The 18,624-nt window shown below is 33.0% G+C and overlaps 1 protein-coding gene across 1 annotated transcript; it reads left to right on the forward strand.

The window, feature by feature from the left end:
- Positions 1-7,435: 7,435 nt before the first annotated feature.
- LOC140433835 (uncharacterized) lies at positions 7,436-17,902 on the forward strand. The gene is made up of 3 exons (XM_072521811.1): positions 7,436-9,640; positions 9,728-11,687; positions 17,789-17,902. Exons 2-3 carry the CDS (start codon positions 9,894-9,896, stop codon positions 17,900-17,902), a joined length of 1,908 nt encoding a protein of 635 aa, XP_072377912.1. The 5' UTR covers positions 7,436-9,640; positions 9,728-9,893.
- Positions 17,903-18,624: the final 722 nt, after the last annotated feature.

The raw sequence follows: 18,624 nt of genomic DNA on the forward strand, positions 1-18,624 counted from the left end.
AATTTGAGTAAAGAGGATAAAAATTAAGGTGTTTTTTAGAGAGAATTGTGATAAACGGATAGACTACGGAAGGCTGAGGTCCCAGAGAACCGAAGCCAAACCCTGAGGGAATTGTGTAGAGAAGTAAAATAAGAATTTAATAGTCAGGAAGGGGTGGGGGGATGACGGGTGATCTGATCTGAATTTGGAAATGACGAAATAGAGGAATGTAAAGTATTGGTTATAGTGGTTAAGAAATGAAATTTGGTTTGAAAAGAAAAGAGTGTGATAAATGGAGAGTAAAGTATATTGGAAGAAAAGTTATTAGAATTAACTAAGGAGGATGGTAGACTATTAATGAATATGGATTTTTAATTATAGAAGTAAATTGGGAATGTGGGTTATGAGAATAGTTGGCGATGGAGAGGAAGAAAATCTCGATTGAATGAAACATGGCGATTAACGCAATTTGGGCTTTTTTGTTTTTCTTTAAGAATTTCAAGATCTTCGTATAAATCTAATTTGAGGAAATTTTTTTTGGGAGATATTGTGGATGAGTGAAACGTCTTCTGGGATATTGAGGGTGTGGTTGTGTTCTTTGAGATGTTGGGAGAAAGTGGAAGTGTTTTCTCTTTTTATGTGCTCTAGAGAGCGTGAAGAAAGAGATCTGCATGTTCTACCTATGTAGGTGGCATTGCAATCTGAACATTTAAGTCTGTATACTCCACTCCGGTTCATATAATTTATAGGATCTTTGGAATTAGAAATATGTTGTCCAGATTGTTGGGTACTTTGAAAGAAACATGGATGTTTTCAACAGAACGTTGGATGAGATTTCGAATATCTCCAGAAAGACTTTCATGATAGAAAGGGAGTGAAACATAGTTGGGTTTGGTGGTAAGGTCTCTGGGGAACGCAGTCTCCCGCAGGGTCTTGAGGCGTTTTTTGTGGATGAATTTGTTAATGATGTTGTGATCATATCCGTTGTTGACTGCTATTTGTCTGAGTATATTTAGTTCTTTTTTGTAGTTTAAATCTGACAGTGGAATGCTTTCTAGACGATGGATGTAACTATGAAAAGCTGCATGTTTATGTGACATAGGATGGTTAGATGAAAAAGGAATTACGTGGTCAGTCTGTGTAGGTTTCCTATAGATACTGAAGTCGAAGTGGTCATTTAATCTGGTGATGGTTAGATCAAGAAAATTAATTGATTTGGAAGATTCTAGTTCCATGGTGAACTTGATATTGGGGTGAATTTGGTTTGATTTTGGAAAGTAAAAGTTCAGCTGAATTGGAATTACCTGAAATGAAGACTAAACAGTCATCAACATAACGAAACCAGTGTAATATTTCAGGGTTTTTTATGATATGTGTGGATTCTAAATGATCCATGAAGACATCAGCTAATAAAGGGGAGAGACAGCTGCCCATGGCTAAGCCATCAGGTTGTCTATAGTAATTGTTGTTAAAAACGAAGAAGTCTTGATCTAAACAAAGTTGTAATAATTGGATAATGTAGGTAGTGGTAGATGAGGTAATGGAGTTGGCTCTTAGAAGTGAATGAACCAGATTAATTGTTTCTAGTTTGGGGACAGAGGTGAATAGATTGCTAACATCAAATGAAAGCATAGTGATGTTTGGGGTGAAGATTGATGTGTTGTAAATTATTGACTAGATGACTAGTATTTTTGACTGAGAATCGAGGGGTGAAGTTCGTCATATTATTAATTAGATTCAATATAAATTTTGATAGAATGGAAACTGGAGTGTTTATGAAACTAACAACTGGACGAATGGGAATGCCCTCCTTGTGTATCTTAGGTAAACCATACAGTCTGGGTGTCAAAGGGTTACTTGGGATTTTATAATATGGTGCAAAATGTTCAGAGAAAAAGTCTGTGAAATGTTTAATGTTATCTTTTAATTCAATAAACTTAAATCTAAATTAAATAATCTTATCAAAAATAAACATAATTCATCAAATAGTAACAGTAACAACAACAGTAAATTCTCTAATTTTTCTTTTCACCCAAGATTAAAAAATCTCTCTTCAGTTACCTTCGACAACAATGAACTTTCATCTTCTAACCTAGGTCTCAAATACTCCATCCCCCGTAAGGTTTCCGAAAAAGACCTTCAGAGTCTCTCCATTGAGCTAGATATTATCATCCAAAACCTCTCAGTCCCGTTAAATCAAAAAACTTCTATCAGAAACTCTTGCTTCAATACCATCAACAAATTTAAAAACAAAAATTATCCTTCTAATTCTTCAACAGTACTTAATACCAACACACCCTCATCTTCCAACTTTTCTTCCAACGCACAAAATCTTCATTTAACACCCAATCTTCATTCAACACCCAATTTTCATCAAATGTCTCAAAACAAACGCAATGAACACCTCAAGACCCTTCATTCCATCAAGAAGAACATCAAATCTAATAACTTAATCATCAGCAAAGCTGACAAACGTAACTGTCTAGTGATTTTAGATCAAACATCATACAACAATAAAGTTTCTACTTTCCTTGATAATAATAACTTCACTTTACTTGCAACAGACCCCTCTAAAAAGTTTATAAACAAATTAAAAGATAACATTAAACATTTCACAGACTTTTTCTCTGAACATTTTGCACCATATTATAAAATCCCAAGTAACCCTTTGACACCCAGACTGTATGGTTTACCTAAGATACACAAGGAGGGCATTCCCATTCGTCCAGTTGTTAGTTTCATAAACACTCCAGTTTCCATTCTATCAAAATTTATATTGAATCTAATTAATAATATGACGAACTTCACCCCTCGATTCTCAGTCAAAAATACTAGTCATCTAGTCAATAATTTACAACACATCAATCTTCACCCCAACATCACTATGCTTTCATTTGATGTTAGCAATCTATTCACCTCTGTCCCCAAACTAGAAACAATTAATCTGGTTCATTCACTTCTAAGAGCCAACTCCATTACCTCATCTACCACTACCTACATTATCCAATTATTACAACTTTGTTTAGATCAAGACTTCTTCGTTTTTAACAACAATTACTATAGACAACCTGATGGCTTAGCCATGGGCAGCTGTCTCTCCCCTTTATTAGCTGATGTCTTCATGGATCATTTAGAATCCACACATATCATAAAAAACCCTGAAATATTACACTGGTTTCGTTATGTTGATGACTGTTTAGTCTTCATTTCAGGTAATTCCAATTCAGCTGAACTTTTACTTTCCAAAATCAACCAAATTCACCCCAATATCAAGTTCACCATGGAACTAGAATCTTCCAAATCAATTAATTTTCTTGATCTAACCATCACCAGATTAAATGACCACTTCGACTTCAGTATCTATAGGAAACCTACACAGACTGACCACGTAATTCCTTTTTCATCTAACCATCCTATGTCACATAAACATGCAGCTTTTCATAGTTACATCCATCGTCTAGAAAGCATTCCACTGTCAGATTTAAACTACAAAAAAGAACTAAATATACTCAGACAAATAGCAGTCAACAACGGATATGATCACAACATCATTAACAAATTCATCCACAAAAAACGCCTCAAGACCCTGCGGGAGACTGCGTTCCCCAGAGACCTTACCACCAAACCCAACTATGTTTCACTCCCTTTCTATCATGAAAGTCTTTCTGGAGATATTCGAAATCTCATCCAACGTTCTGTTGAAAACATCCATGTTTCTTTCAAAGTACCCAACAATCTGGGACAACATATTTCTAATTCCAAAGATCCTATAAATTATATGAACCGGAGTGGAGTATACAGACTTAAATGTTCAGATTGCAATGCCACCTACATAGGTAGAACATGCAGATCTCTTTCTTCACGCTCTCTAGAGCACATAAAAAGAGAAAACACTTCCACTTTCTCCCAACATCTCAAAGAACACAACCACACCCTCAATATCCCAGAAGACGTTTCACTCATCCACAATATCTCCCAAAAAAATTTCCTCAAATTAGATTTATACGAAGATCTTGAAATTCTTAAAGAAAAACAAAAAAGCCCAAATTGCGTTAATCGCCATGTTTCATTCAATCGAGATTTTCTTCCTCTCCATCGCCAACTATTCTCATAACCCACATTCCCAATTTACTTCTATAATTAAAAATCCATATTCATTAATAGTCTACCATCCTCCTTAGTTAATTCTAATAACTTTTCTTCCAATACACTTTACTCTCCATTTATCACACTCTTTTCTTTTCAAACCAAATTTCATTTCTTAACCACTATAACCAATACTTTACATTCCTCTATTTCGTCATTTCCAAATTCAGATCAGATCACCCGTCATCCCCCCACCCCTTCCTGACTATTAAATTCTTATTTTACTTCTCTACACAATTCCCTCAGGGTTTGGCTTCGGTTCTCTGGGACCTCAGCCTTCCGTAGTCTATCCGTTTATCACAATTCTCTCTAAAAAACACCTTAATTTTTATCCTCTTTACTCAAATTCTACAGAGCCACCAACAACAATTTCAGTTTACTAATATATTCAATATAGACCAATAGTTCATTCAACCCACCAACTTATAACTTAATCTTTTATTTTCCTTATGTACCTAGTGTTGCTTTATAACAGATAGGGCCTTTTCTCAAGTTATAAGTTGAGTACTTTATGATCAGCACATTATAAAACCACTTCCAACCATCAATTTTTTGTCCATTTCAGATACCTGTAAACACTTAAAATATAAATACATAACTCAGTTTGTTAACACCCAATCAGATATTACATTTATGAACTTGCAACTCAAGAAATTCTACATTTTCCAGGTACCAAATGTTGTTTTTTGACATACAGGGCCTAATATAATTGAGTTATAAGTCAATTTTTTACATCTATCTTATACTACAATAGTTTTATTTCATTCATTGAATAACATTCTCACATATCAAACATATTAATTCCTATACTTTTCAAGAACCCAACTGTCCACCTGTGTCTAGTTTCCATTTTCCAGGTACCAGATGTTATTAAAACATAAAGGGCCTTATATTAGAATCTTTTCATCTCACCACTTGACACTGTATAGTTGGTTGCCTAACTTTAACCACATAATTTTCTCACCATAACTTTATCTTACATACATAATTCACAACAATAACATTGATGGTTGATACTGTTATAATTTTATTTTATTTCAATTCATTCACAATTTTTAAATAACGTTGGCTTTTGTCTTAAATAGACATATATAGTTACACTGACAGCTCTGTCACAACTTCCGTCATAACCTGCTAAGATTGTCATTTTAATCAGTTGCTTTATTGAAGTCCTCGTAGACATACCGTCTCAGGACTTGCAACTTATTGCAGAGTCATATGTCACCATGTTACCAATCCAACGGTAACTTTACCATCTAAATTGTAAAACAGACATTATGTAAACTAAATTTAAATTAGCAATTTTTAAAGGGTTTGTAACCCCATATTTAGTGGCTACATCCATGTATTAACTTGTAAGTATTAACCACATTTTACACTAACCTTAGTCAAAATTTAAATTATTTCAATTCTTTTTTAATTAAGTGGTTAAATACTTTTAGGGTACTGATGATGGAATACTTATTCCGAAAACGTTTTGCCAATTTAACATAGCCCAACTGGGTTTTTTATATACCTTTTTATAAAGGATTTTATTCAAAATTTTTAATATATGGTATACAGCCAAACACAGGAACTTAGTTTCCATGTGGATTTTAATTTGACGGTATGGTCAACTTGGCTCCTCAGTACATGCGCTTAGCCACTAAAAGATGCACTTTGAAGCTGGATATTTGGTTCATCTCCCAATGTATAAATAACCAGGTCTTCCCTACTTTTTGTAAGATAAAAACTCCAGGAAATGTTCCAGTCAACCTAAAGAACACCTTCCAACGGAAAATTCTGAAAAAGGAGATTTGTAACCATTATGGAAAGCTCAACTACATTGATTGTAAACTTAAGGTAACATATGACTCTCTACTTGATTGCATGGGCTTCGACAATTTAAATAATTTTTTGAATGATGTTCAGGACAGATTGGACAATGTAACTTTTACCAAATTCAATAAACTTAAATCTAAATTAAATAATCTTATCAAAAATAAACATAATTCATCAAATAGTAACAGTAACAACAACAGTAAATTCTCTAATTTTTCTTTTCACCCAAGATTAAAAAATCTCTCTTCAGTTACCTTCGACAACAATGAACTTCATCTTCTAAACCTAGGTCTCAAATACTCCATCCCCCGTAAGGTTTCCGAAAAAGACCTTCAGAGTCTCTCCATTGAGCTAGATATTATCATCCAAAACCTCTCAGTCCCGTTAAATCAAAAAACTTCTATCAGAAACTCTTGCTTCAATACCATCAACAAATTTAAAAACAAAAATTATCCTTCTAATTCTTCAACAGTACTTAATACCAACACACCCTCATCTTCCAACTTTTCTTCCAACGCACAAAATCTTCATTTAACACCCAATCTTCATTCAACACCCAATTTTCATCAAATGTCTCAAAACAAACGCAATGAACACCTCAAGACCCTTCATTCCATCAAGAAGAAAATCAAATCTAATAACTTAATCATCAGCAAAGCTGACAAAGGTAACTGTCTAGTGATTTTAGATCAAACATCATACAACAATAAAGTTTCTACTTTCCTTGATAATAATAACTTCACTTTACTTGCAACAGACCCCTCTAAAAAGTTTATAAACAAATTAAAAGATAACATTAAACATTTCACAGACTTTTTCTCTGAACATTTTGCACCATATTATAAAATCCCAAGTAACCCTTTGACACCCAGACTGTATGGTTTACCTAAGATACACAAGGAGGGCATTCCCATTCGTCCAGTTGTTAGTTTCATAAACACTCCAGTTTCCATTCTATCAAAATTTATATTGAATCTAATTAATAATATGACGAACTTCACCCCTCGATTCTCAGTCAAAAATACTAGTCATCTAGTCAATAATTTACAACACATCAATCTTCACCCCAACATCACTATGCTTTCATTTGATGTTAGCAATCTATTCACCTCTGTCCCCAAACTAGAAACAATTAATCTGGTTCATTCACTTCTAAGAGCCAACTCCATTACCTCATCTACCACTACCTACATTATCCAATTATTACAACTTTGTTTAGATCAAGACTTCTTCGTTTTTAACAACAATTACTATAGACAACCTGATGGCTTAGCCATGGGCAGCTGTCTCTCCCCTTTATTAGCTGATGTCTTCATGGATCATTTAGAATCCACACATATCATAAAAAACCCTGAAATATTACACTGGTTTCGTTATGTTGATGACTGTTTAGTCTTCATTTCAGGTAATTCCAATTCAGCTGAACTTTTACTTTCCAAAATCAACCAAATTCACCCCAATATCAAGTTCACCATGGAACTAGAATCTTCCAAATCAATTAATTTTCTTGATCTAACCATCACCAGATTAAATGACCACTTCGACTTCAGTATCTATAGGAAACCTACACAGACTGACCACGTAATTCCTTTTTCATCTAACCATCCTATGTCACATAAACATGCAGCTTTTCATAGTTACATCCATCGTCTAGAAAGCATTCCACTGTCAGATTTAAACTACAAAAAAGAACTAAATATACTCAGACAAATAGCAGTCAACAACGGATATGATCACAACATCATTAACAAATTCATCCACAAAAAACGCCTCAAGACCCTGCGGGAGACTGCGTTCCCCAGAGACCTTACCACCAAACCCAACTATGTTTCACTCCCTTTCTATCATGAAAGTCTTTCTGGAGATATTCGAAATCTCATCCAACGTTCTGTTGAAAACATCCATGTTTCTTTCAAAGTACCCAACAATCTGGGACAACATATTTCTAATTCCAAAGATCCTATAAATTATATGAACCGGAGTGGAGTATACAGACTTAAATGTTCAGATTGCAATGCCACCTACATAGGTAGAACATGCAGATCTCTTTCTTCACGCTCTCTAGAGCACATAAAAAGAGAAAACACTTCCACTTTCTCCCAACATCTCAAAGAACACAACCACACCCTCAATATCCCAGAAGACGTTTCACTCATCCACAATATCTCCCAAAAAAATTTCCTCAAATTAGATTTATACGAAGATCTTGAAATTCTTAAAGAAAAACAAAAAAGCCCAAATTGCGTTAATCGCCATGTTTCATTCAATCGAGATTTTCTTCCTCTCCATCGCCAACTATTCTCATAACCCACATTCCCAATTTACTTCTATAATTAAAAATCCATATTCATTAATAGTCTACCATCCTCCTTAGTTAATTCTAATAACTTTTCTTCCAATACACTTTACTCTCCATTTATCACACTCTTTTCTTTTCAAACCAAATTTCATTTCTTAACCACTATAACCAATACTTTACATTCCTCTATTTCGTCATTTCCAAATTCAGATCAGATCACCCGTCATCCCCCCACCCCTTCCTGACTATTAAATTCTTATTTTACTTCTCTACACAATTCCCTCAGGGTTTGGCTTCGGTTCTCTGGGACCTCAGCCTTCCGTAGTCTATCCGTTTATCACAATTCTCTCTAAAAAACACCTTAATTTTTATCCTCTTTACTCAAATTCTACAGAGCCACCAACAACAATTTCAGTTTACTAATATATTCAATATAGACCAATAGTTCATTCAACCCACCAACTTATAACTTAATCTTTTATTTTCCTTATGTACCTAGTGTTGCTTTATAACAGATAGGGCCTTTTCTCAAGTTATAAGTTGAGTACTTTATGATCAGCACATTATAAAACCACTTCCAACCATCAATTTTTTGTCCATTTCAGATACCTGTAAACACTTAAAATATAAATACATAACTCAGTTTGTTAACACCCAATCAGATATTACATTTATGAACTTGCAACTCAAGAAATTCTACATTTTCCAGGTACCAAATGTTGTTTTTTGACATACAGGGCCTAATATAATTGAGTTATAAGTCAATTTTTTACATCTATCTTATACTACAATAGTTTTATTTCATTCATTGAATAACATTCTCACATATCAAACATATTAATTCCTATACTTTTCAAGAACCCAACTGTCCACCTGTGTCTAGTTTCCATTTTCCAGGTACCAGATGTTATTAAAACATAAAGGGCCTTATATTAGAATCTTTTCATCTCACCACTTGACACTGTATAGTTGGTTGCCTAACTTTAACCACATAATTTTCTCACCATAACTTTATCTTACATACATAATTCACAACAATAACATTGATGGTTGATACTGTTATAATTTTATTTTATTTCAATTCATTCACAATTTTTAAATAACGTTGGCTTTTGTCTTAAATAGACATATATAGTTACACTGACAGCTCTGTCACAACTTCCGTCATAACCTGCTAAGATTGTCATTTTAATCAGTTGCTTTATTGAAGTCCTCGTAGACATACCGTCTCAGGACTTGCAACTTATTGCAGAGTCATATGTCACCATGTTACCAATCCAACGGTAACTTTACCATCTAAATTGTAAAACAGACATTATGTAAACTAAATTTAAATTAGCAATTTTTAAAGGGTTTGTAACCCCATATTTAGTGGCTACATCCATGTATTAACTTGTAAGTATTAACCACATTTTACACTAACCTTAGTCAAAATTTAAATTATTTCAATTCTTTTTTAATTAAGTGGTTAAATACTTTTAGGGTACTGATGATGGAATACTTATTCCGAAAACGTTTTGCCAATTTAACATAGCCCAACTGGGTTTTTTATATACCTTTTTATAAAGGATTTTATTCAAAATTTTTAATATATGGTATACAGCCAAACACAGGAACTTAGTTTCCTTGTGGATTTTAATTTGACGGTATGGTCAACTTGGCTCCTCAGTACATGCGCTTAGCCACTAAAAGATGCACTTTGAAGCTGGATATTTGGTTCATCTCCCAATGTATAAATAACCAGGTCTTCCCTACTTTTTGTAAGATAAAAACTCCAGGAAATGTTCCAGTCAACCTAAAGAACACCTTCCAACGGAAAATTCTGAAAAAGGAGATTTGTAACCATTATGGAAAGCTCAACTACATTGATTGTAAACTTAAGGTAACATATGACTCTCTACTTGATTGCATGGGCTTCGACAATTTAAATAATTTTTTGAATGATGTTCAGGACAGATTGGACAATGTAACTTTTACCAAATTCAATAAACTTAAATCTAAATTAAATAATCTTATCAAAAATAAACATAATTCATCAAATAGTAACAGTAACAACAACAGTAAATTCTCTAATTTTTCTTTTCACCCAAGATTAAAAAATCTCTCTTCAGTTACCTTCGACAACAATGAACTTCATCTTCTAAACCTAGGTCTCAAATACTCCATCCCCCGTAAGGTTTCCGAAAAAGACCTTCAGAGTCTCTCCATTGAGCTAGATATTATCATCCAAAACCTCTCAGTCCCGTTAAATCAAAAAACTTCTATCAGAAACTCTTGCTTCAATACCATCAACAAATTTAAAAACAAAAATTATCCTTCTAATTCTTCAACAGTACTTAATACCAACACACCCTCATCTTCCAACTTTTCTTCCAACGCACAAAATCTTCATTTAACACCCAATCTTCATTCAACACCCAATTTTCATCAAATGTCTCAAAACAAACGCAATGAACACCTCAAGACCCTTCATTCCATCAAGAAGAAAATCAAATCTAATAACTTAATCATCAGCAAAGCTGACAAAGGTAACTGTCTAGTGATTTTAGATCAAACATCATACAACAATAAAGTTTCTACTTTCCTTGATAATAATAACTTCACTTTACTTGCAACAGACCCCTCTAAAAAGTTTATAAACAAATTAAAAGATAACATTAAACATTTCACAGACTTTTTCTCTGAACATTTTGCACCATATTATAAAATCCCAAGTAACCCTTTGACACCCAGACTGTATGGTTTACCTAAGATACACAAGGAGGGCATTCCCATTCGTCCAGTTGTTAGTTTCATAAACACTCCAGTTTCCATTCTATCAAAATTTATATTGAATCTAATTAATAATATGACGAACTTCACCCCTCGATTCTCAGTCAAAAATACTAGTCATCTAGTCAATAATTTACAACACATCAATCTTCACCCCAACATCACTATGCTTTCATTTGATGTTAGCAATCTATTCACCTCTGTCCCCAAACTAGAAACAATTAATCTGGTTCATTCACTTCTAAGAGCCAACTCCATTACCTCATCTACCACTACCTACATTATCCAATTATTACAACTTTGTTTAGATCAAGACTTCTTCGTTTTTAACAACAATTACTATAGACAACCTGATGGCTTAGCCATGGGCAGCTGTCTCTCCCCTTTATTAGCTGATGTCTTCATGGATCATTTAGAATCCACACATATCATAAAAAACCCTGAAATATTACACTGGTTTCGTTATGTTGATGACTGTTTAGTCTTCATTTCAGGTAATTCCAATTCAGCTGAACTTTTACTTTCCAAAATCAACCAAATTCACCCCAATATCAAGTTCACCATGGAACTAGAATCTTCCAAATCAATTAATTTTCTTGATCTAACCATCACCAGATTAAATGACCACTTCGACTTCAGTATCTATAGGAAACCTACACAGACTGACCACGTAATTCCTTTTTCATCTAACCATCCTATGTCACATAAACATGCAGCTTTTCATAGTTACATCCATCGTCTAGAAAGCATTCCACTGTCAGATTTAAACTACAAAAAAGAACTAAATATACTCAGACAAATAGCAGTCAACAACGGATATGATCACAACATCATTAACAAATTCATCCACAAAAAACGCCTCAAGACCCTGCGGGAGACTGCGTTCCCCAGAGACCTTACCACCAAACCCAACTATGTTTCACTCCCTTTCTATCATGAAAGTCTTTCTGGAGATATTCGAAATCTCATCCAACGTTCTGTTGAAAACATCCATGTTTCTTTCAAAGTACCCAACAATCTGGGACAACATATTTCTAATTCCAAAGATCCTATAAATTATATGAACCGGAGTGGAGTATACAGACTTAAATGTTCAGATTGCAATGCCACCTACATAGGTAGAACATGCAGATCTCTTTCTTCACGCTCTCTAGAGCACATAAAAAGAGAAAACACTTCCACTTTCTCCCAACATCTCAAAGAACACAACCACACCCTCAATATCCCAGAAGACGTTTCACTCATCCACAATATCTCCCAAAAAAATTTCCTCAAATTAGATTTATACGAAGATCTTGAAATTCTTAAAGAAAAACAAAAAAGCCCAAATTGCGTTAATCGCCATGTTTCATTCAATCGAGATTTTCTTCCTCTCCATCGCCAACTATTCTCATAACCCACATTCCCAATTTACTTCTATAATTAAAAATCCATATTCATTAATAGTCTACCATCCTCCTTATTTAATTCTAATAACTTTTCTTCCAATACACTTTACTCTCCATTTATCACACTCTTTTCTTTTCAAACCAAATTTCATTTCTTAACCACTATAACTATACTTTACATTCCTCTATTTCGTCATTTCCAAATTCAGATCAGATCACCCGTCATCCCCCCACCCCTTCCTGACTATTAAATTCTTATTTTACTTCTCTACACAATTCCCTCAGGGTTTGGCTTCGGTTCCCTGGGACCTCAGCCTTCCGTAGTCTATCCGTTTATCACAATTCTCTCTAAAAAACACCTTAATTTTTATCCTCTTTACTCAAATTCTACAGAGCCACCAACAACAATTTCAGTTTACTAATATATTCAATATAGACCAATAGTTCATTCAACCCACCAACTTATAACTTAATCTTTTATTTTCCTTATGTACCTAGTGTTGCTTTATAACAGATAGGGCCTTTTCTCAAGTTATAAGTTGAGTACTTTATGATCAGCACATTATAAAACCACTTCCAACCATCAATTTTTTGTCCATTTCAGATACCTGTAAACACTTAAAATATAAATACATAACTCAGTTTGTTAACACCCAATCAGATATTACATTTATGAACTTGCAACTCAAGAAATTCTACATTTTCCAGGTACCAAATGTTGTTTTTTGACATACAGGGCCTAATATAATTGAGTTATAAGTCAATTTTTTACATCTATCTTATACTACAATAGTTTTATTTCATTCATTGAATAACATTCTCACATATCAAACATATTAATTCCTATACTTTTCAAGAACCCAACTGTCCACCTGTGTCTAGTTTCCATTTTCCAGGTACCAGATGTTATTAAAACATAAAGGGCCTTATATTAGAATCTTTTCATCTCACCACTTGACACTGTATAGTTGGTTGCCTAACTTTAACCACATAATTTTCTCACCATAACTTTATCTTACATACATAATTCACAACAATAACATTGATGGTTGATACTGTTATAATTTTATTTTATTTCAATTCATTCACAATTTTTAAATAACGTTGGCTTTTGTCTTAAATAGACATATATAGTTACACTGACAGCTCTGTCACAACTTCCGTCATAACCTGCTAAGATTGTCATTTTAATCAGTTGCTTTATTGAAGTCCTCGTAGACATACCGTCTCAGGACTTGCAACTTATTGCAGAGTCATATGTCACCATGTTACCAATCCAACGGTAACTTTACCATCTAAATTGTAAAACAGACATTATGTAAACTAAATTTAAATTAGCAATTTTTAAAGGGTTTGTAACCCCATATTTAGTGGCTACATCCATGTATTAACTTGTAAGTATTAACCACATTTTACACTAACCTTAGTCAAAATTTAAATTATTTCAATTCTTTTTTAATTAAGTGGTTAAATACTTTTAGGGTACTGATGATGGAATACTTATTCCGAAAACGTTTTGCCAATTTAACATAGCCCAACTGGGTTTTTTATATACCTTTTTATAAAGGATTTTATTCAAAATTTTTAATATATGGTATACAGCCAAACACAGGAACTTAGTTTCCTTGTGGATTTTAATTTTTAATGACACTTTTATAATTTTCAGAAATTTTTAGCATTTCCATCGATTTAAACGTTAAGCTTTTGAAAAATACATTGTATGAATTCACAAAGCATGAACAAATATTTGTTCTCTTGTTATGGAATTTTCGTAGTATGTATGTAATGTATGTATGTAGTATGTAACAAACTAAAAATTACTAAATTGATTTTGGATAATAACAAAGTTTCAAGAATACCTATGTATCATACCAAATGAATTGCTGTTCTGAAACTAATTTCTTGTACCATCTCTAATGAAAAACAGAGTCAGAACAGAACTAAAATCAACTCTATTTTAATATATTAAGAAATTATGTCGTGAACGTTGAAAATTAAAATCATTTTCATGTAAGAAGATGGCGTTTTCATAACTTGTTCTGCTGGACATTTCCAATAAAAAAAAGAACTGCTAGAAATCTTAAAAAACAAAAACGGTATTAGTTGACATAAACAAATTATACAAAGGGTCTGCGAGGTGATTCTCAATATTTTGAGTGTCTATGCATTTGTTATTTGTTAAGTCCATAGTTCAAATGATCATATTTTGTTTAAGCAGTACTTATTTATGAACCATACCTTCGCACCATACACAAGGATATTGAATACTACGTTTTACTATAATATTAGAGACATTAATATTATTATATTATAGTTATTTTAGTTCTAAGCTCACGTCTCGACTGGTTAGTATTCCCTTTCATATTCAATAAGGCTCTTCTCGCTTTGTTAATTCTTATTTTGATTTATTTTGTGTAATCATTCTTTTCTTTAAGATGTTCCCAGACAGTTATATTTCCTAACTCTTTCGATCTGCTCGTTGTTAATTTAAAGGTTGATATTATTAATCTTTGTCTTCGATTGATTCATAAATTTAGTTTTCTTTATGTTACGGGTTAGGCCATATTCTTGGTTTTTTTCCACTATTTTTATTAATAACTTTTGTAAATCGGTGAGATTTTCTGCAATGATGATGATGTCATCTGCATGTCTGCATATAACATTCTCGTTTTCAAGCGCCTTCTCAATTATGTGTTCTGAGTATAAGTTTGGAATATAGTCTATGGTGTATGATTTTCAGAAACAGTTTTAACACATAGAGTGCCATGGTGGATCAAAGTTGTCCACCACTTAGAATTGAAATTTTTTTGTCTAGGGGCCGTGGTGGGTCGATATTGTGCACTACGCCCTTTCACGTTTCAGACCGCGGTGCGTTTAGTCCACCAGACCTATTCTAAATATATGGGGAGTATTGAAGGATGCTTTTAGCAATATTTTACTCTAGTTGGTTTTTATGCCTTTGGACTAAGTTGTTCACTATGGTTAAAGTAAAAATACGATGACTTTTTTTAGTTTTACTTTTACTAAATTAGGTATTTTATTACCTGAATTAACAAATTATTGCCTGAATTATTTAGGATTATATTTAGAAATATTTAGTGAACACACAAACTTAAAATATTATATAGAAAAAGTTTCAAACTTCTATTGTTTTAATTGTAAAGAATGCAGTTTAAAAATGCCATTAAGGTACAAATGCTTGTTACATATATATCGGAGCGGTATTTTGTTTTATTCGTGTTATTTTTTGCAAGCTTCCCTCCCATTTCCGTAACATATTTCTGGTAGCAATTTGAACAAATCTGTCTCATTTGATTGATATAATTTATGATCTTTTCATCAAATCAATTTCTTTTGATTAGACCTAAAAATTTAAAAAATATAAGATTTGAGAATAAGAATACAACAACATTTCACAACTACCTTGTATAAGTTCTTCTTGAAATGTCGTTATTGACATTTATTGTGTGTTATTGTTGATGCAGTCAATAGGCATTGACAATTACTGCACCAACTACTAACTGGATTGTAACTTCACGATGCCATTTGATCCCGCGTCAGAGAGATGTGTTATATGATTTCTTTTGACTAAAATTATATAGTCAATACAAGAAATAAAAATTGTTAAAAATTTGGATTAGCTGATTTGTCAATATAACTTTTTTACTTATTATACTCAATAATGGATTCAGGCTTCTGCATATCTCCTGATTTTTTATGCACAGTAATTATTTCAGGTAAATACTTCGTTTTCAACAAAGTCTCGTTTGTTTTTCCACTTTTCAACAAATATACCAATATTGCTTTCTTCGGAAACAACTTCGCCCTTTTTTAGTTTTTTGTTCATGACATTTTTGGGATTATTTTTCCTGTTAGTACGTAGGGTACCCAATACGCATGTTTTATGTTTTAACAATTCAAAAGCCAACTCTACAGAGGTTTGGTAATTATCTACACCAAGTGTTCTCCCCTTTCCAAGTAAATCTGTTACTACTTTCGTTGGGACAGTATAATTCTCAGCTTTGTGGTGATTATTGCTAAGATAATTTATTTACAAATTTGTGGTGTTCATTTTTAAGATATTTCTTAAATTTTAATCGCCGTTTAAGGTACCAAAGTTTCATCAATACATAAAAAATCTGATAGTACAATAGGCATTTAAAAATTTCTTTTAAGCTTTAAGAAAAGAGAACTAATTTTATACAAACTCTCATTGCTTTTCATAACACCTTCGTTGTCAGCGAAGTGCCAGTAAGTAAATAATTGAAAACAATCTCTTGACATTAGCTGACCAAACTTTTATTAGTTTTTCAAATTATTTCCAGTAACAGGTCCCCACTCTATTGATTGTTACCATTCTACATTAATCGTAGTATTATCGTCGTCAGAGTCGAGAAAGACTGTATTTTTCAATATTATCCTCGAAAGACTTTTCAATATCACATATATTGGCATTTAGGTTTGAAATCTGTTGTACATGATCAGGAAAAAAATACCGTTCTGACAGATCCGCTTCTGCGACATTGGATGTCTGTTCAATTTTTCTTAAACCAAACTATTCTGCTATTGTTTGTTGAGAACTGGTTGATTTTAGGTCATATCTTGTATTTTTTAACGTGAATCCAATAACCTTTGACGTTATTTGGCTCAACAAAACTAGCTGAATCTGAATCACTTGGTTGATATTCAGACACGCCTTTTTTGTATGATATTTATAAATATTTTAAATTAATTCCTTTAAAAAAAATGCTTGGCTAGTATGGACTGTCAAACAACATTTTCATGGTGGCACTCTATGTGTTAACATATTGTGATATTGGCAGACGAGGTGTGTAGTACGTCTACTTTGTACATTTTTTGAGATAAACTTCATAAATTTAAATTCACCTACATTAAAGTATTACCATATGTTGACACACGTCGGTATCGTCAACCTGCGTCGACAATTAAAGGGTCCGGTCGTAAAATATGTTCAGAAACTTTACCTAAGATTTAAATGTTTTTGCATGAAAAAGTTGTTAGTAACCATATTACAGATTTCAATTTTCAAAATTGGTTTCAAAACTCATAGATATCACTACTTCACATCGTCAAAATCTGTTACCTGTCAAATATTATGTTTTTTGCATGTAAAACTTATGAACTGCAGTGAGCACACTATATGGTGTACTTACTTAAATTGCCTGTTTTATTTTGTTTTGTGCTTAAAAATGTCGAAAAAAGTTTTGTTTCAAAAAGAGACGTTTTTGAAAAAGCAGTGGAAGGGTCTAAGGAAAATGACGGACATGTGATAACGTTTGATCTGCAACAAGTTCTTCCTACACCTAAATTAACCACCGGTTCATGTTTTTATAAAAAAAAAACTTTGGTGTTATAATTTTAGTGTCCATTGCTGCTTCAAGCGAGAAAATGGCTACTTTTTCCTTTGGGACGAATCCATTGTAAACGAGGATCCGATGAAATTGCTAATGCTAAAATGTTTAAAGAAATATTTTGATAAGTTTGATGTCCGTGGTGACACACTTTATGCTGTATCTGATAAATGCTGTGGTCAAAACAAGAATTGAACCATTGTAGGATTTTGGCTACAACTCCTGGCATCTAAAAGGTTTAAACAAATAATTCACGTTTTTTCACAAGGAGGGCGGCACACTATGCTACCTATCGATAGAGATTTTGCATTAGTGGAAAAATTTTCAAGAACTAAAAATACAGTGTACTATCCTAGTGAATGGGAAGAAGTTCTAAAAGGAGCCAAAAATAAAAGGCTATTTATTGTAACGCCTCTTGAGCGAGAAGATTTGTTAAATTTTTCTGAATTAAGAGAAAATTTCAGCAAATCAAATTTTCGAATAAGCAACTCCGTGAAGCTGGAGTTTAATATTAATAATCCTGATGACATGCTTCCTTATGACACATACAATGGAATTCCACAATCCATTAGACTTAGAAGAAAAAGGGGTAGACCTAGTCTCTCACTGGAAGAAGATTTTGATAGAAACTTGACTCAAAAGTATCCAGAAGCGTTACCCATAGAGGAGTCAAAACTAGGCCATGTGATGTCATGCCTCCAGTGGATTCCACCAGTACATCATTTTTTCTACTATTCACTGAAATCCCAAGATCTAACAGTTTAAAATTAATTTTTATGTTCATTTGTTGTTTAAATTCTGTTCATCTCTTGTTTTCTTATAAACTTTGCTCAAATAAAGTTATCTT

Source organism: Diabrotica undecimpunctata, chromosome 2 (assembly GCF_040954645.1).
Source record: "Diabrotica undecimpunctata isolate CICGRU chromosome 2, icDiaUnde3, whole genome shotgun sequence".
NCBI lineage: Eukaryota > Metazoa > Arthropoda > Insecta > Coleoptera > Chrysomelidae > Diabrotica > Diabrotica undecimpunctata.

Excerpts from the sequence above, each read along its gene's own strand:
- LOC140433835 (XM_072521811.1), top strand. The coding sequence starts at position 9,894 with ATGGTCAACTTGGCTCCTCAGTACATGCGCTTAGCCACTAAAAGATGC. Across the intron at positions 11,688-17,788 it reads AACCTACACAGACTGACCAC|TGTCCATTGCTGCTTCAAGC; the intron begins GTAATTCCTTTT and ends TTATAATTTTAG.